At 33.0% G+C, this 18,948-nt stretch overlaps 3 protein-coding genes across 8 annotated transcripts; 1 reads left to right on the top strand and 2 right to left on the bottom strand.

Annotated features, from left to right (window-relative positions):
- The first annotated feature begins 187 nt into the window (after nt 1-187).
- LOC136779950 (uncharacterized) lies at nt 188-2,129 on the top strand. The gene is made up of 2 exons (XM_066737923.1): nt 188-411; nt 646-2,129. Exons 1-2 carry the CDS (start codon nt 329-331, stop codon nt 1,199-1,201), a joined length of 639 nt encoding a protein of 212 aa, XP_066594020.1. The 5' UTR covers nt 188-328; the 3' UTR covers nt 1,202-2,129.
- A 398-nt stretch (nt 2,130-2,527) lies between these two features.
- Ttd14 (TRPL translocation defect 14) lies at nt 2,528-13,368 on the bottom strand. 3 transcript variants are annotated; one of them, XM_066737920.1, is made up of 10 exons: nt 13,078-13,368; nt 10,813-10,880; nt 10,210-10,247; nt 9,474-9,511; nt 6,088-6,198; nt 4,934-5,062; nt 4,386-4,859; nt 4,094-4,301; nt 3,832-4,016; nt 2,528-3,750 (listed from the first exon to the last, which is right to left on the bottom strand). In XM_066737920.1, exons 1-10 carry the CDS (start codon nt 13,115-13,117, stop codon nt 3,449-3,451), a joined length of 1,593 nt encoding a protein of 530 aa, XP_066594017.1. In that variant the 5' UTR covers nt 13,118-13,368; the 3' UTR covers nt 2,528-3,448. The 3 variants fall into 3 exon arrangements, with proteins under 3 accessions (XP_066594017.1, XP_066594018.1, XP_066594019.1); XM_066737921.1 differs by lacking the exon at nt 6,088-6,198; XM_066737922.1 differs by lacking the exons at nt 9,474-9,511; nt 10,210-10,247; nt 10,813-10,880; nt 13,078-13,368 and adding an exon at nt 8,336-8,399.
- A 652-nt stretch (nt 13,369-14,020) lies between these two features.
- Nucleotides 14,021-18,896, bottom strand: slim (scruin like at the midline). 4 transcript variants are annotated; one of them, XM_066737650.1, is made up of 4 exons: nt 18,774-18,896; nt 15,907-16,834; nt 15,491-15,823; nt 14,021-15,417 (listed from the first exon to the last, which is right to left on the bottom strand). In XM_066737650.1, exons 2-4 carry the CDS (start codon nt 16,579-16,581, stop codon nt 15,199-15,201), a joined length of 1,227 nt encoding a protein of 408 aa, XP_066593747.1. In that variant the 5' UTR covers nt 16,582-16,834; nt 18,774-18,896; the 3' UTR covers nt 14,021-15,198. The 4 variants fall into 4 exon arrangements, with proteins under 4 accessions (XP_066593747.1, XP_066593744.1, XP_066593743.1 ...); XM_066737647.1 differs by having other exon boundaries at nt 15,907-18,151; nt 18,774-18,874; XM_066737646.1 differs by having other exon boundaries at nt 15,907-18,672; nt 18,774-18,861.
- Nucleotides 18,897-18,948: the final 52 nt, after the last annotated feature.

The following is an 18,948-nucleotide window of genomic DNA, read 5'->3' as shown; positions in this document are numbered from 1 at the left end:
GAATAAAATTCTAGTCGGCGTATTTAATCTTTCTTTCTATATCCTTTGAATGAATTTCATCTTTAAGGTAATTTTGCAGTTATGCACCTTATTTAATCAAATTTTCCGCAACTTCTGTGGTATTGAGTGTGGCGCCATCAGCTTCCGACATGCTTTTTGCAATGTTGCCAAATCTCCGTCTGGATTTCTTTGACCCGGAGTAATAATCCATTCGCTTCGCGAAATCTTCATAAGCCATAACCCATCATAACGCCACCATAACGCAACAATTCAATGGTGGTTTTATTAGATTAGTATTAGTATATTTGTTATTTAATTGGTAAGAACGATGGCTTCCTTGGTAGCGGATTATGGTACTTCCTCAGGTTCGGAGAACGAAAGTGATTGCGATTCTAATGATACTAATAACATGTAAGTTTATACAAAAATAAAATTATCATTATGTTCAATCACTATAATCTAACCTCAAAGCAATTTTTATTTTCCTGGTCAATATCTGTCATTTCGCCTATGTCAATAAAAGTGTCATTAGTTTCCTTCTTTTTTCGGGTTACATTTTATGTTTATAAATACGTTTTTATTCTAATTTGATGATTAAGTAAGATTGGTGATGTTCTTTGTAATCTGATATTGCTTAACTATCAGTTTTAAGGATGAGGAGGAGGACGATGAGGACGAGGAAGATGAGAACAAAGAGAGCGATGGAATTGCAGACAGTAACACAGCTTCCACAGATAAACTTCCATTACCCACTCCTGACTTTAATGGCACACCCACCCTGAAAACTTCTGTCTTCTCAAATCCATTTGTAGAAGCGGAGAAAGCTAAAAGTGCCATTTTGGAAAAACATGTGAAAATGACTCCAACTCTGGATGATACAAAAATGATAAATGGCAAAAAAATTTGTTGGAATTACAGAAAAGGTAGATGCCGCTTTGGGCATAATTGCACATTTGCCCATGACTCAGACTTACATCGAACTGCATCCGAATTGGAAGCAATTCGTGCTCCACAAGAAACTATTATTTGCCAAACTCAGTTTAATGGACAATTAGCAGCAAATGATGAAGAAGAAGTTGATCAGGAGAACAACCAATTGAATAAACGTAAAAAAAGACCTGGATTGAGTCAAACTTTGGTACCTAGTAAAAAAGTTTTAAAAATGTATAAAGTACAACAAACGAAAAGTATTAGTAGATAATTAACATAACAGATTTAAGTAATTGAATTGAAACCAGAGTAATAACAAAAGTTGCTACACTGTTAAAAAGAAAGAAAAAGGTTTAGATCAACAGCTTCTTTAAATGCTCCTATTTATACAAATTAATCAAATGCTATAAAATTAATATAGCTTCTTAGTGCATTATTGAGTGCAACAAAAAAATCAGTATTTTCCTCCAAAATATTTGTCTTATCCATCATCAGTGATTAATGCTTCCAAAAAAAAATCTACCAGTTTTTTCTGCACACTATAAAGATGATAAAATATTTAAAAGTTATTTAAGTATTATTTTTATTACCAATGTACAATAATCAATATTGTACAAGACATAGAGGTTCTATTTAATAGCGTAATTTACAAATATTGCCATATTTATATATATATATATATATGTATGTATATGTACTAATGATTTTCTACAATGTTACATAAAAAAAAAAATTATTCCTAATTAAAACAAACTTTTAGTGAAGCAGAGAAATACTAAAGCTTGTCTAGCAAACAGTTATTATGATTGCTTCTATTATTAACAGTATATATTTAAAATAGCCCTGTTACAATTTTATAGAAAAAGTAAATATATTATAATTGTTGCTAATGGATTCTATAATGTGAGAAATTTCATACGTCTCAGAGTTAAAATATAAAATTTTGTTTATCTTTATAATAATAAGAAACAGTCATTTTTTGTTATAAGATCTTCATATACAAATACAAAGGAGTCTCCAAAAGGTCCTATAAAAAAAAAATAATTGCTCTTGTAGTTACTGAGACGAACGTTCTTTTACGTCTATGCTCATGGGCATTTTAAATGCCTCACTTTGTCTAATGACTCCCACGTGATTATTAATTTTTAATTCATTTGAGAAATCATTTTATGAGATATATTAATGATTGCATTATGCAGCACAAATGTAAGGGAAAAGACACCAAATAATTAGAAAAAAGCATCAACTATACTTCCAGCTTGCGTAGTCTTCTATTTATAAATTAGTAAACTACTAGTAGCGCATAAAGGTAAATTTAATCAAAGTTAAAAATCATGCTTTCAACAAAATATTTTATAGTGATTTTTAATCATTTTTTTACTTTTCATATTCCATTAACAAGACGTTTCAAGTTTTTTCAGTAAAGATTAATAATATAAAACTAAATAACTTTTGAAACATAAATCAAACTGAATTAATCAATTGATTGTAAAACTGTTTGTATATTAAACATTAAGAAATAAATTATCCACCAAAAATGAAACCCTTTTGTGCTTAATCTTAACAGAGGGTTTATTTGTTTTACGAAATTTGCTAGTATGATAGGCACATGACATTTCTTTTATTAGATCATGAATACAATACGGGTTTAGATCAAATATAAGATGATCAGTGTGTATTGGCAAAGACTTATTGCATAATTCCATTGAAAATATATATATTTTTATTTCATATATCATTTAATTTCCACGACTGAATATCCGGCAGGCACTTTGTCTCAAAACGATGGTGAAATTTGTGATATAAGTGTCTCCTTTCCTGTAACACTTGGTTAGCGATCACAGCTCTTATTTCTTTTTAAGAAAAAAAGACCAAGAAAATACTTATTTCACGAGCCTGATATGTTGGCAAATCAAACATTTTCTTCTCGTACAGTATAATCCAGTCGTAAGTAAAAAATTGTATAATCGAACAAAACGCATCATACATAATTTACTTTCATATGCATTTTTAAATGTTAACATTTTACGCAATAACAAGAGAATTTAAATACAGAATCAAAATTTTCTCCGGGATTAAAAGTTTTCGCAAACAGTAATTATTCGGAAGAGAAAAAGCAACTAAGTACATGAATAATTGCGTGTACACTACCCTCTATCACAATTTAACCAACCCTCCGAAGAAGGCTACGAATACTTCAGGTAAAAGTCGGTGACGTATTAATAATAGAAGTGAAGTAATAAAGATAAGTGTCTTCGGGTGTCTCAGTCTATACAAATTTGAGTTGTGACAATGAATTCAATGAAAAACTAAGTTTATAAACGAAATCTTTAAGTACAATCTACGTGAAAATTACTTCCAACCTGACACGCTGTTAAATAAAAAATAAACATTTATTCTAACCGAATCTTTTTCTTATATTACATAGATGTTTATCAAGAGATTTGCTAGTGCCGACAAAATACTTTATCACCCAGCTGGAACATTAATTAAGTTATTCTTAAGAAATAATCTTCTATTACGCCTTCGCAATATCGCGAACCCCGTTATTTTTCTCATCGCTTTTACTTTCTTGAGGTAAATCACCCTTTTTCCCTATATTCAGATGATTATCCCAGCTCCCATTTATACCATGCCCATTACTGAGTTTCGTATCGCCATTTATTATACCGTGGACACCATTTTGTAGACGAGATGTATTTCCTGTACCATTTAACTTCTCTGTGCCGTTCATCCTGTGATTTACTCCGTTCATTTGATTCACATCGTGTTTTGACCCTGTTTCGCTTTTGCTGTCCGACGCTGAACCATCTACTGAGCCTGAATTTCATTATTGAAGCCACATATTAGATATATCTTACAAAATTGTCTACATTTTAAATATAATAAAAAGGCACTCACTTCCTTGAAGAGTGCGACAATACTTGTTTGTATTATTCCATTCTTCTCGCAAACTCAGATTAAACATGCTGTAATCTGGATTGCCAGTAACTTCTTTCTCTATAGTGAGGAACTGTGGTAAAATTTTCCTCAGATCGTCCCCAGATAAAGCAGTGTAAGTTTCCAGTAGCATCAAACCACGACACCTGAAATATAGATTTATCGTTCAATAGGTACAAAATAAGGTTGTATGAGTTGGAATCAAGAAACGATAAGATTTTACCTTGGGTGAGCAGGTTCCTTGTAAATATCCAGCTGGAAATACTGATTGTTAATAAGAAAACAACGACGACGTTTAAAGATAGTGAAATGAGAATCGTCTCTCTGGGCCAGCATGTTTAAATAGTCTCGATGAGTAAGCTGGGTCTTGACCTCGATTACTTGGCCACACATTTTTGGGCGTCGAATCGTATGAATGTAGGACCAATGCCCTTAAAAAAAATAAAAGTTTTAGTGAGATCTAATTTAGACGAAAGATTCTTTAATTTTCGAAGTTAACTAAGCATTTATTTTACCTTTTTGGCCTCTTTTCCTAAGACGAGCCTGCATCTTGGGATTGTTGCTCTGGAGGTAGTTGTGTACGACATCGAAATCTTGAAAAGCAGGGAATTCCGAGTCTGGGGGTAAAGGTCCTCTGACGAGGAACTTGACTTTCCTGCTACTGGTACGAAGTCTGTCTCCAGTATCAATGTCCAATTTCTGACAGATACACTCGATCATTCTGCAGATCTTCGACTCGAAATCCTGTGAATTATCAATCACATCGAAGTAAGGATGACCAATCCAAGCTGAAGCAGCTTTGTGGTCCAATTCACGAGCCAATTCTACACCCTCAGAACGACAAGCGTGCTCCTCTGTTGAATAGAAGTCCTCCGCACCATTGGCTGCTGATACCATGTGGATAATCTGGTTGTATCTGTTATCCCTTAGTTCCACGTTGTTCCAGCCATTCGACGCCATCATCAACTCCCATTTATCTTTCGAGATAACTGCAAGAAAAACCATACAATTCTTGTTATTCCTAATTCCTATCTCAAAATATAATTTTTTCCAACAAACTCACATGCAGATGCATCCATGGCACCGCGATCACAGATTATAAGGCAATTTCGCGAACAGCTTTCACCCAGTTGGAAAAATGTATTCTCGATCTGCAGCATAGTCCTTAACAGATTCTCCTGGAATTTGAATCCTGAAAGGAGGGTTCTAAAATTAGTTGTTTCTCGATGTATTTTTTGGAAACGTTGAATGGAGTTTTTGCCAGTGCACGTGCCATTATCAGAAGCATTAGCCTATAGAAAGAAAGGAAAGATAATAATATCAGAGGAATATGCAAGGGAAAGAGGTACTGAAAATTCTACTGTCTACGAAAGATTACAAAAGGCTATCTTACAGACTTATGTCACAGGCTCATTAATTATGTTCTCGTTGCACCAAATGCTGATTAGTTGACAGACTCGATTAATCGGTTTACATTATCAACAAAATTTTGTATCTACACTGCACTATGATTACTTTGTTCAATTATCAAGAGCTTTGCTTTATATATTTTTTTCTCATTACTAATTAATTACTTTCAATCTTATTTTTCTTTTTGCAGCAATCATATAAAATCATTTGTGCAGCAAAGTCCAAAGGTTGATTTACCTTCAATTAATCGGTCATACCCTCTAATGAAAGAAAAGAGGACGACGCAAGATAAATAGAAAACAGCTGTTGTAACTTGATAAATGATCAATGTCCTAATTTTGTCTGATCATGAAAGATATTATTTTGATCTTTCAATAATGTACTACAAATGACAGTAGGATAAAACAACTGATAAGAGACCATTTATTCAAGGAATCAATTTCTTTTCAACTTTCTTGATAAATTTTCTCAAGATTTGATTGTTTTAAAGTAATAATTGGCAAACGATGTATTACTGATTTATCAGAGTGAAGAGTTTGATAAAAATGGGTTTTACCAGTTTTTGCATGAATTCAACAAGAAAGTTCGTATATTTGCTTGCATGACTAATTATTGTATGACTGGTAAACAATTTCTACATAAATTTTTAGAAATGCTGTATTTCTGGCAGCAAGTACTTCTATTCTTGTACATTATGGGATGAATGAGCTCGTACTAGGGAAAAGGTGGTTCATACAAAATATTTGTCTTTCCTATAATTTTAAGCTGGGGTTCTAACCAGGATAATATCACTTTTACTTCTCTCACCCTCTACAGAGTCGATATCCAGGAGTTTTGACAACCTTGCGTCATCCTCGATTGATTTTTGGAACAAGGAGTATTTGGCAAAAATCGAACGACCTTGAAGACACGTGGTAGCTGCGAATTTCATGAAATATTCACTTTTTTCCACATTTGCTTTGTAAAATATATTTCACTCAACTTTCAAGCTTCTAAACACGAATCGAGGAGCCAGCTATGAGTAATTCGACCATTCTCCTAACGACGCAGAACAAAAATCCAGCCAAGCGTAATTAAAGCTACTCGAATTTAAATTATCTTGCAATTTTTCATTTTTACTTGCCTCATGACTGATTCTTTTCAATTAAAAATGAATATATTATATAAATCTGATGAAACGACTGACTGACTTGGCTCATTAATTAACAAAAAATAAATAAATAATCATAGCTCTTTGCAAGAATACGATTATACCTGTATTTTAATATTCAGACCTGTAGATATATATCTGGAAATTAATCATTTTCTACAATTGGCGGGGGGGGGGGGGGGGGGAGGGCTGAAAAGGGAAGACTTGCAGGATTTTCAACAAGTGCGGAAATCTGAGACGCAAAAAAGCGGAGAGTAGCGAAAGTATGGGGCAGTGGGGTATCGATCCGTGGTGAGGAGAACTCCAGAGGCAAGAGGACCAGGGAACAAGAAAGTAATCTCTTATGGCGGAAATTTTGAAAAGCTAAGAAGAAAGCCAACACGAATCTTATGCAAAAATTCTATGAAAAAATGAATTTTCAACCAGTTTTCGTGATGACTGATGAATTTAAGACGTCTCAACCTTCAAATTGGCCAATTAAACGGTCCAGAATATTTTCCAGTAGAATCTGGTTAACCGTAGACGCGGAAGAGCCTCAAACGGAGAAGGGGGAAGTGGAAAAAAGGAGCAACGTGACGATTGATTAACGAGCTGACGCAACTTTCGACGCGCCCTGAATTCTGGATGGCTCGCGAATCGTTTTAATGACGTCACTAAAATCGGTTTAGCGGGTACAGACTGGATTCGCGGAGAGAAGCCTTAAACGAGCCGGTGGAAGAAGCCGGTCTGTTTGCTTCAAGGTCACCAGGATTAGACTCGGCGAGGGGCTGCTTGCGTAATCTCCTCGATCCGAGACAAACGCATCCTTGAATCAGCCAATAAATAAAAAAATATAAAAACTGATAAAATGGTCTCAGTTAGAGCCTGTTAACGCGACACTGACAAACTGGAGCAGTACAACGATAGAAAAAAAGGAGAAAAACGCTGACAAGAAAGAAGATTGAGATAAAAGTACCAGAAATAAACTTAAAAAGCAGTAAAACCTCGTCGATTAGACAAAGACGCACCTTGGATAAGCCAATTAAAAAATACTATATTCTCTAGAAACACAATCCCACTACGTTAGACACGACGTTAATAAACCTTGTACGATAACGAAAATAAAAAAAACGAATGTTTGCAATACAAAATTCAGAGTTGTAATTACAGAAAAGTAGAGAAGAAACTGGATGTTTTAACTATGAACCGTGACGAGTGGGAAACATTTACTAGCTTCTCTAATTGGCAAGACTAATTATGCAGCAAATCCCGAAATTATCCGTTCTGCTCTTGCGTGTATCTTAGGGTCACGCTAATCAACAAGGTTAATCCTCGTACCCAGTCTAGCAAAATTCTTTAGTTTCCTTTTTACAAAATAAAAGAATCTCCTACGTTTATCATCTAACTATTTAAATTACTCTCCACGTCTCTGATTAATTAATACGAATTTCTTTGCACTGGAAACCTCGTCAATTACAAAGCTACTGCGAGCAGAATAATAATTGGTCATTAATTTAGACAGTAAACAAAAGCAATTAAAGCAATTCAATCTGGCCTCCTCTCTCGTGACAGTACACTGAAATTTTGGCAGCTGGTCATTTTGTGCAATACTCGTGAAATGGCACAACGCCCTCTTTTCACGTATGACATTTGCATCACGAGACATTTTTGGGCTATTATTTGTTTATGACTTCCACATATAAATAATCGATCGCATCCTATATCGATCAAGTACAGTAATTATTGCCTGTCGTCGGCAATTTTACTCCATCGATGAGTTGTTTAAATATTGCAGATTCGTCGGAGTGCTGTGTGCCCCTGCTACAATGCACAGTCCTTTTAGCTTGTGTTGGTGTCTCGCAGGAAAAGGGGATGGAGCGAAGGTTGGATCGATAGAACGACCTGTCACGTAGTAGCCCTTTTTACCTGCTTTCTCCACCCCCTGCAAACGTCTCCTGCCTAATTTTCCATCCATAGTAAATATTCAAAAACCATGTGACAAGTCTGTAATTGCCTTGGGGCTTTCTTAACCAAACAAATGATCTAAAAAAAAGAAAAAAAAATGTAATGAAAAACAATCATGAAAAGGTTTAAAGGAAATACAATGAAAAATGATTTTCCAAGGAGTACAGGAGGGATTGGTTGTTAATAAAATTTTTTTAAGCATGAGCAATGAAAATCCAGGTTTTAATTAATTTGACCAAGTTTTCAGTTCTCAAAGGGGTATTAAGGGGTTATACCTAGTCAGAATTTTGAAAAAGTCGTTTTTTTTCGTAATATACATTAATTCAAAACCGTGTACACACAATTTCAAGTCGATTCGACCACTACTTTTGGAGTTAAAGGCATATTTTTTAAAGACGCTTCGGCGCGTTCGAAAGTAGATGGAACTTATATCCGAAAGCAGCTATTTACCTGGAGCGTTTCTCCTTTTATTAAGGTTTCTATTGTATTCCTATATATTGTGTGACTATGTATTAGTTTTCTGCTTATACCTGCAAGCTAAATTTAACGGTATGTCTACAACGTTTTCAAAGTTTTTCAACGCGTTTTTTTCAAAACCGTGTTTTTAAAGTCGGTGTACACGATATCTCAAAAACGGTTTCATCGATCGTTCTGAAAATTTTACACTATCTTTTTGAATATATTTCTCAGTCATTAATCTAAGGATTTATTTTTTCACTTTTCAATAACTAAAGAAACCGTCATTTTGATGTGAAATCAAAATTTTGCTTATTCCTTCGATTAATTACTAGGTAATATATCATATTAACGAATTTTTTTCGGCTCTTTTATTTTAAACAATCCAGTCTTGAGTTGCAGTGTACAGAGCAAAATAGTTTTTTTAAGAGGGCCTGGAGATTACTTGCTACGGCCCTGATTGGTAATATTTTCATAAATAAAAAATGTTTTTACAATCTAATATATAGTTCTATTTTAAGCACAACAATTTTCAAGTAAATAATTTAAATACTCTTTTCAGGCAAAAGGTCTAAAAGAATCGCTTCTTTCGACCTTCTGACCAGGCATAACCCCTTAAGTGTAAAGAAAATGAAAGACTCACCTTCTTCTGCATTCAGGTCTGAAAACTTGATACCGCCACTGAAATGGAAAAGACCAGACGGTGGATGAGACTTTTTCATTCGGTACAGTAGGAAAAGAAAAAAGTACGTAAAGTCAAAACAGGAAAGGAGAGAAAACAAAGAATAGACTCGAAAAATTAAATAATTCTCAATAACTACTTTTCCTTCTTTTATCTCTGTTCATTTAACACAGGATTTATCCTGCAGATTATATAAACTCCTCGAGTTTAAAGAATACTTTTATTACAAATAAAAAAAAAAAATTCTTCTACCATTCAAATTGCGAAGTTGTAATTTACTGGGTTTGTGTGCACACATGGACATATACTTTTTCAAGGTCTTTTTTAATGCATTCTGTGCTTATTGCAAATTCACCGCAGAGTTGCACACCAATGTAACAGCGTAGCGATAAAATATTATTAGAATTAGTCAGTTTTTTCTTAGTCACACGTAAACGAGTGAATTAAAAAAGAGAGGAATAAATAAATAATCTGAAGAATAACAGAGTCAAATGAACGATCAAAAATCGCTGTTTAATTTTTGCATAAAAAATCCGAATAAGTTTCAATAAATTTTTAATTATAATTAAACAGAAATTTGATTGGGATTACTTGGAATTTGAGAAATTTGTTCAAATATCGAGAATCTTTTACTTTTTTTTACTATATATATAAGGCATTGTTGACCTTTTTAATTGTTTATCGTGTGATTGCATACCTGAGCAGCACGGTCGCTGTCTCGGGAACACGGAACACCTGAAAAAGAAGACAACCACCGCTCTATCGAATCCACAACGAAGATGACAATCTCCGATTACCAGAACTCTCTTTTTTTCTGTCTGGTATTTCTCTTTCTTTATTTTGTTACTCTCTAATATAACGTACTTGAATGACAATAGAGCAAAAAATGAGAGGGAGACTCAATTCAAATCTCACATGCAATATTAACAATACTGACTCGATTAAATTTTGTTTCTGCAAATTTTATTATTTTGAAGTTGACTGTTGCAATTTTAATATATTTAGTTTTCCAAAAATATGCAAACAAAATATTAAAATAAAGGAAAACATTCAATAGGATTACCAGAAATTGGCAAAAGCTGCCTTTCACAGCAAGAAAATTATCTGGTAAACCTAGGAATTTTTTATAATTTTATTAGCCTTCGTAGAGATTCGGCAAGAGTAGGGGAACTAACGAACTAATGAGAGCACCAGAATTTCGGGAAATATCTCACACGTTTTCTAGTTTTTGCTTATATATACCTTCTTTAGAATTTTGTTTCGGTTTGGTTTTTGGAATTATAAGTAATATAATGTTTACCTTCCAGCCCATGTTTTCGAAGAACGTGCACAATCGAGTTTGCCCGGTTGTTTTGCCTCCGCAGGGTCCTAGAACAGATCAGAAAAACGACCTCAGATTTTTCCATTGTCCAGCATCCATTGTTCCCACTTTTCAAAATGGTCTTGTTATCGCTGGATTTGTATTCCATCGAAACATCGTTTTTATCTACTAGTATCAATTGCACACGACAATAGTTTTTGTCGCGAGTTCCTTTGAATTACTTGCAATTATTCTTGGAAATAAAATATACAATCGTCATTGATACTTGTAAATGTCTTATTCTACAAAATAAAGCACAATCCTCATTGTTAGTTGGTTTATTTACATGCCATTATTGTTTAAACGTGTCAAGAGTCGATTTCGATTGGACGAGAAAGGTAAAATCTTGCTAAAGTCACGCAGGGATAAGGTTAGAGGTCGACTCAAAAGTTGGCCAGGTCTTGCCTTGCCCCAGCAGCACGTGGGTATTGAACTCTTAGTGTATACACAAAAGCACTCAACAAGTAAAATAGCGATTTGAATCGAATATTTCCAGTAAACGATTAATTCCTCAACTCGGCTCACCTACAGTTTCACCGAGCTTTTAGTCTTTCAAGGCGAACAATTCGTTAAAGCGTTCAAAAATTGTTTACAGTGCGAACGATTCACGAGAATATTCTAATGACGCCTGCAAAAAAAACCCTCGTGTTAATTGGGATCAGTTGGGTCTAAGTATCTTAAACTGTCTAAAGTACTATTAATCGAAAATGGCACGTGCCAACGAATCGTTATTTGCTGGGCTATGAAATGAGATAATAGCGTAATAAGCTTGAGATTGACGTAATCTCTTATACATTAAATAATAATTCGATTTGAATTTTTCCACTGAGTTTTCCTGGCTTCATAAATTTTTCTTTGTTATTTTCTTTTATTTCACTATTTATTATATAATGTTTTATTATTAGGTACCACTATTATTAGTAGCTGGCTAGTACGTAATGGTTGATTTTCCTCGGCCGAATTTCTATGTCTGGAAATTTGCCTGTGTCATTGACAACTGAAAGGTCAATCATAACCTACAAATCGATGCTTTTCAGATTGTCGCGATAAAAATTATCCCACGATAAAATTCATACTTCTGCAGTAACGCTAAAATCGATTGAGAGATGGACGCCAGTTTGAAAAATGCGTTTTTATCAGGTGATCAAACCAAATGGCTACTTTCACGGATAAAATTAATTGCTGTAAAACACTGTATTGAATGAACGTTTTTGGCGGCGTTAAATTATCTAATGTAACGGTGTCGGATAGGCATGAGATTTTATCTACGTCAACACTGTCATTTCGTGCCAAAAGCAAAACACTAATACCTCTCTACAATTTACTGACACTTTTCTGCGAATTTCTTATTCGGTGAACAAAGAAAATTTTCCGTTTTTCAAATTTCCCGCTCTCACCGGAAATGCTGGAAGCAACGTCTTCTCTGCGTTGGGAATTTGATCGATAAATGCGAAATAATATTGTACGTAAAAGGTGAAAAAATCCAAATGAAATGTCGTAACTATTTTTGGGATTACATCAGGTAGAATATGAGAGTCCCGAGGGATAATTTTAAACAAGACACGTGGAGAGTGTTAATTGTTTAATCCAGGAATAAATGCATGCTCGAACTTACTAGAAATAACAAGTCAAAATTCATATTAAACATTTCGTGGAATAAAACAGTTCTATTTAAAAATTCAAATTGTCTTTATAGACAATTTGTGTTTTCGGAAAATCCTTGAAAATGAGAACACGTGCACGAATGTTCCATTTAGAGACGGACGGTGATAAATCTGACTTCTAACTACTCAACTCTACAAAGTCTATGAGAGTAATTAATTCCAATGGTAAAAAACTTAAAATGATTGTAATGTATGAATGTCAAATACCATTGAAATCTTCAATTTTCAAACACCCTAACAGGTAATAATTCAATTTGAATCACAATTGACGTCAGAAGATGTGAAAAATTGGGAGTTTTCCGTGGTAAACGAACACTAGATGATTTTGGAGCGTTTGAAACTTGAAAAATTAGGTCTGAATCCTGTTGCATGCTAAAAAATAAACCAAAAATTGAGGAAAACTCGTGCAAGAGGTTCTTTTTTTTCAATGTTATTGGAAAACCAGGATTTCCTGTCCCAAAAGACCATGAAGTGTTTCCTCGAGTTTTCGAATCTTAAAAATTAGCTCGGAGAGTTAATTACAATGCAATAAGATACTCACCGCCAGTAAGGACGACTTTGTAGAGACGTTTCTGCTCCATGTTGAGAAAACCCTGGGGTTTTGTCTTTTGGGGGAGACCACGAGGTGTTTTGAGAATGGACGAATTGGCCGAAGTTGGCACACAAAAATGGTGTCTACGGTTGCGATTAATACTACATAAACACTTCACTGGACATTTTGTGATGACTGGTAATCAGGTACGTTAGAGACATGGGATTGAAAGGAAGTTTTGTCGAGAAGAGAACCAAACTGTGCAATTACGCCACACCGAACTTAGCAGACGAACGTCTGGCAAGGAAGTGAAGTCCGCTGCGCTTCGCGCGATTAAATCCATTCTAAAAGGGTGGGGGTAACCGGTAACCCTCCACTATAACCATAATTAATTTACGCATGCGCAGTAATAGCCGAAGTCGACAATTTCTCGTCCTTTGAATTTTTGAAACATTAAAATTATTTTATCATAAAAAATTTAGATTTCTTTGCAAATATAGTAAAATTAATGGAATTTTCTAAACAAAAAAAAACTAAAATAATCCTTTTACTGTCAAAAATCTTCTGTTGACTTTATTCATTCTTGTTTATCTAAATCTATAATTATATATTCTTTGATTTCATAATGTTTACTTTTCCTTTGTTTATTCACTGCAATTATACTTTGTTTGTATATAACTTATAAGAGAATTAGACTTCTTGTTGCAGGCTCATTCGTATCTCTATAATTTTTCCACCAACCTAAAGGAATATTTTTGTAATGCCACCTGCTATAAATTTCATGAATTATTTATAACATTTTTCGTATACTACAATCTACCAGAGTCAGAGTAGTAAGATTCTGTCAATGTAATGTTGGCATTTATAACCAGCAGCTGTAAAGATAAAAACTTTAAACTGGAAATTTTATCTTAATGTTGAAAAATCAATAAAGAATCATTTTTCCTTGTCATTGTCTTTATATATATATATATTTTAATATATCACATATTGCATTACAGAATTAATAAGAATAAATTTTTATGTTCTCCAATTTTTCTTTTTTTATATACACATTATAACTTAAGATAAAATATTTATTTTACATATATATAAAAAATTTTCAGCTTCATTTTTTTTTTCGAACGGCAATTTTCATTAAACATTTCGAACTCTGTTATAAGATTTTTACTTATTTGCATTCTTTTGTGATATTTATTGCTGCTTACATGTCTGGTATTGAACGCCGATACAAACCGAGCTTCTTTTGTATTTTCAAAAATACATTGACTTTTGTTACAATAATATTAGGAAATTTAATTATTGGAAATAAATTTATAAAACGATATGATTTTAACTATAGATTTGATTGAAGATTTCCAAGTAAAATAAAAACCAGAATTCCACCATTTAAAATAAGTATGTTTCAATTAGTCTATATAGCAGTTTTATATGGAAAGAAACTTTACATGATTACAAAATTAGTTTTAAAATGAATCTAATATTTTCGTCATGGCAATCTTACGTATAAGTATAAATAAACCTAAAACGAAGTCCAAAATTTTATATGCAATGCTATATTCCTGAGAATATAAATCTATATGTAATATAAATTTCCTCAGATCTAATACAAATTTTTCATTGTTAGATTACTCTAATATTTGATTCTATGATGTAATATTTAAGTTACAGACAGAAATCTTTTGTTTCTCAGGTACAATGATCTAAATTAGCAACCAATTTTGTGGCTATTTAAAATCATGCATAGCATCTTCAAAAACTGTAGTCAGTTATTGTTTTAGTTAATTCATCTCTAATAACAAATAATTGTTACAAAATGTTTTAGAGATTCGTAACATGAATTTGCTAATTTGCAATATTTTACTAAAATGTAAAAGAAGTCAACAATTACAAATAATATTATGCAATATTATGCCGGTACTCAATAAAGCTGGATTAAGAAATCAATAAATTATTTAATAAAGCTAAAACAATATTAAAAAAAATAGTAGAATATATAAAAACAATAATTATGGTAACTTTTAGACTGCTGGCGCTTTTTTCGAGAGAATTTTTAAATATGTTCTATGACCATTTTAACTATTAACAATATATTTATGGTAAAAAGCCATAACAAAGGTTTCGCACCACTTAAGTGGCGCCCGGCAGTCTAAAGTTTAATTTTGTACTACTTAAATCCTTATTATGCTCAATTCTTTCGACAAATCGTAGAGGTATTCCTAGCTCTAATAATTCTTCTCTAGATTTATTCCACATTTTTAGGTAATAGAAGCTTAATGCCTGCAAGCAGATTTCTGATAATTTTGGTATTACCAGCCAGGTTGAATGTACATCATCTGTTCTCTCAAACTAACAAATATATCAAAATATTATTATTTAGTAAAAGAATAAAAGTTTGTGGATTTATAAGTAAATTACAAACCTCGTTATTGTTTGTTTTTACTATTCCACCGAATGTGTACATGCATCCTTCTTTGCTTAAAGCAGCAGATTGGAAATATACAGGCCTTGGTAAAACACAAGTTCTAAGGCAAGTCCATTGTAAATGAGATACATCTAATTTCCAGACATCAGAGAAGATAGTATCTCCATTATAGCCACCAGAGATAATGACAGATGTTACACCTGTTTCTTGATCAGTGTGTTGAACACATCCATGGCAACGCCTTGCTTCAGGGTAAGATTCATCATAACAGTCTCCCTTTGTGTTTAAAGTTACCCATTTATTCTTCTCAATATCAAAAGCTGGTATTTTCTAAAGAAATTTGTGTTTGTTTAATAAAGAAATAGAGAATTATTTGACAATAAGAAACTATTATTCTATAATTTTATATTTACATAGAATCCATATGACTCTTCAGAAGTACCACCGCCTAAGATATAAATGAAGGTACCATCAAATGCAAGCTCGTGTCTGTATCTGCCAGAAGGCTCAGCTGGATCTCTTCCCCTACAAATATAGACTGCTTCCCAAACATGAGTTTTAATATTTAATCTATGAATATCACATGAGTATTCAGAGCCTGAAGTTCCTCCAACTGTGTACAAGTATGGATTATGATAGATCAAAGCTTGTCCATATTGAGGTTTTGGCAATTGTCCTTTAGCAGGAACCCGCCACATCTTTTTATTATCGATGTTATAAACATAAAGCTGATTACTACAACTATAGCCAAATGGTACGCCAGTACCACCATAAATTATCAAGGCATTATCAACCAGAATCATTGCATTAGAAGCAACCTCATTAGGTATATTTTCCAGGTTAGGCAGTCGTTGCCACCTATTTGTAACCAAATTCATCCTCCACATTTCTCTTAACAAAGGAATGCTATATGCCCAATTAGGATTATCTAGCATATCTGGATCGTTTACTGAGACACCTGGATTAAAGCCTCCAAAGGAATACATGTATTTGCCATCGCAGGCTATTCTGTGTCCACTTCTGCCTTTTGGTTTTTTAACACTGGCAGGCTCATGTTTCTCAAAGACAAATGGCCTAAATTTGTACATTTTTTGAATAACTAAACAGCAAAACTAAGTTTGAATAATTTTACTTTCCAAAAGCAACGGTTTTATAGGTTATGTCTGTCAATTCAAAAGCTCACACCACGATGCAGGTCATAATGCGATACAGATAAAATACGAGGCTTCTCACACATATCACTGATTAAGAATAAAAATCGTCCATCCACACATATCAATGTCAGCTATCTTTTAACAACACACTTTCATCGACTCCAGAAAACTGCTGCAATACTACCAACTACAAATTCGCTCTTATATACTTCTGTATCTTTTTATGAATAACTAAAATTTAGACAACCATGAAATGATATGTATTTGGTAAAACTTTAACTCTCTTCAATCACGAGAAAAGAAAGAGATTTTTCAAATTGGTACGGTTAACGGTGCTTGTAAATTGTAGGGGTACTTCGCTCTTCTCTGATTTGTTTATTTACGTTTTCAAAATGGAGCAACGATTAGTGTCGATTTTTTATGGCTTTACTTTTCCCTGGATTTACACATAGTGATGTAGCGTGTCAAAAATCGTTGTTTTAATATTATATATTAATGCAATATAATAAAATATTCGTATATATTCAAAAATAAAACAACGCTTTTTGACGCCTCGCGTTGCGCTGCCGGCTGCGTCGCTATATGTAAAATGACTGTAAATCCAAATTTTCACGTCTTACTTTGGGAACGAAAAGTTACCAACTTCAAATTAGGTTTCTAAGGACAGATCTAACCTGTAGGGCAATTTTGTAACTCTTACCGAAAAATTTCGGTATTGTTAGGCAGAAGTTAATGATAAGTATCGGTATGTGTAATGATATAAATGTATATCTATATATATTATTATTTGTCTGTACAGACACCGAAAATTTTCGTTAAAGTTACAAAATACAGGATCTGAATTGAAGGCCGGGATTCATAAAAGATATTCTTCATTAAATTACGTCTTGAGATTAAAAGTGACCTTTAGAAGTCCTCAGTTCCATATAAACGAATTTTGAAAATAAAGCTTGAGTTTAAGGTACTTTTTATCTAAGCTCTCTTGTTTAAGAACAGAGTGAAAACTTTAGTCAACAGCGTACAAGGAAAGATACAAATTTTCTGTTGGGTGGATGACGAATTACGTGCATCGTCAGCCTCCACATACCACCAGTTTAATTAAATTAATATGTGTTTGACTTTAATATGTTTTATTAATTCAGTTTTTCAGTCATCTGAATTCCTAAATCTGTAAAAATAATATTTAAAAAATCTTGTATAGTTTTTTGCTTCGTTTTAGAAGTTAAATAGACATATTCATATATCTAGGAAAATTATTATTTTTTTATTTATAAATTACAATAAATTGTATAATTTCTGTTTTTTAGACTTATATATATATATATATATATATATATATATATATATATATATATCAGTAATGTTTATTTTATTCTCTATATCACAATTAAGAATAAATAAGTTATATAATTCGTACATATTTTTATATGATTGTCCACACAGGGTTTCCTTTTCTCAGGTAGCAAAATTGAATATTGACACATTACTGGGACCAATTTTGCTGCTGGGAATGGGACTAATATTAATTAAAACTTCATTTTGTTTTATTGAATTTAAATAAATTATATTTAAAGCTTCTCTTGCATAGTTTAAAAGCTAGGTAACATCTATTATATACAGGATTTTTCACATACAATGAATCAGACCGTTCACATAAAATGCTGTTTAACTTCGTAACTCAAATTAAGAGATAGCAATTTTTGCTATAGAACCTTTTTGAAGTGTTTTTTGATTTGTCTTCAAAAATGTCTTACAGCAAAAATTGCCGAGTTACGAAGTTAAAACAACATTTTGTGACCAAGGTTTGTTCGTTTTATCTTAAAAACCTTGTATATGTATATGTATATATACAGGTTCGTGTTAGAGTTGACTATAGCGCTCGGAATGATGGGATTTGAGAGCGCTGATTGGTCAATATCGTGTAGCGCCAACATAAAATAGTCCGTCACCAATAGTTGAATACGAAAAATGAGGCCTATCCGCCATTTTGGTGAGGAGAAGTGTTTAAATACATATACATACATGCTAATCGTAGCAGGAAGGGGTAGAAAATGGAAATATGTCAAATGGTAAACTTAGTAAACTAAAGATTGAGTATAATGAATGAAAACTACGAATATACTTACATTTTATTCATTATTTTCAATTTTTACCTCAAGTCTACATTAGACGATCTAGGGTTGTGTGGTTGTTTTCGTAAGTTGTAACTCTGCGACAAGTATGATCTGCGATCCGGATCTGATTACTAAAAATAAACGTTCCTTGTGCATTATATATCCAGTTTTTTTCCGTCAACAAACT

The sequence above is a fragment of the Prorops nasuta genome, unplaced genomic scaffold, assembly GCF_024137725.1.
Source record: "Prorops nasuta isolate Cenicafe-Biocafe unplaced genomic scaffold, Cenicafe_Pnas_1.2 PNAS00018, whole genome shotgun sequence".
NCBI classification, from domain to species: domain Eukaryota; kingdom Metazoa; phylum Arthropoda; class Insecta; order Hymenoptera; family Bethylidae; genus Prorops; species Prorops nasuta.
This window is presented reverse-complemented; position numbering and strand designations above follow the sequence as displayed.

Excerpts from the sequence above, each read along its gene's own strand:
- LOC136779950 (XM_066737923.1), top strand. The coding sequence starts at position 329 with ATGGCTTCCTTGGTAGCGGATTATGGTACTTCCTCAGGTTCGGAGAAC. Across the intron at positions 412-645 it reads TCTAATGATACTAATAACAT|TTTTAAGGATGAGGAGGAGG; the intron begins GTAAGTTTATAC and ends CTTAACTATCAG.
- Ttd14 (XM_066737920.1), bottom strand. The coding sequence starts at position 13,117 with ATGGAGCAGAAACGTCTCTACAAAGTCGTCCTTACTGGCG. Across the intron at positions 4,017-4,093 it reads AAGGAACCTGCTCACCCAAG|GTGTCGTGGTTTGATGCTAC; the intron begins GTAAAATCTTAT and ends TCTATATTTCAG. Across the intron at positions 3,751-3,831 it reads TTGTCGCACTCTTCAAGGAA|GCTCAGTAGATGGTTCAGCG; the intron begins GTGAGTGCCTTT and ends AATGAAATTCAG.
- slim (XM_066737650.1), bottom strand. The coding sequence starts at position 16,581 with ATGTACAAATTTAGGCCATTTGTCTTTGAGAAACATGAGCCTGCCAGT. Across the intron at positions 15,824-15,906 it reads AAGAGTCATATGGATTCTAT|AAAATACCAGCTTTTGATAT; the intron begins GTAAATATAAAA and ends AAATTTCTTTAG. Across the intron at positions 15,418-15,490 it reads TAAAAACAAACAATAACGAG|TTTGAGAGAACAGATGATGT; the intron begins GTTTGTAATTTA and ends TATATTTGTTAG.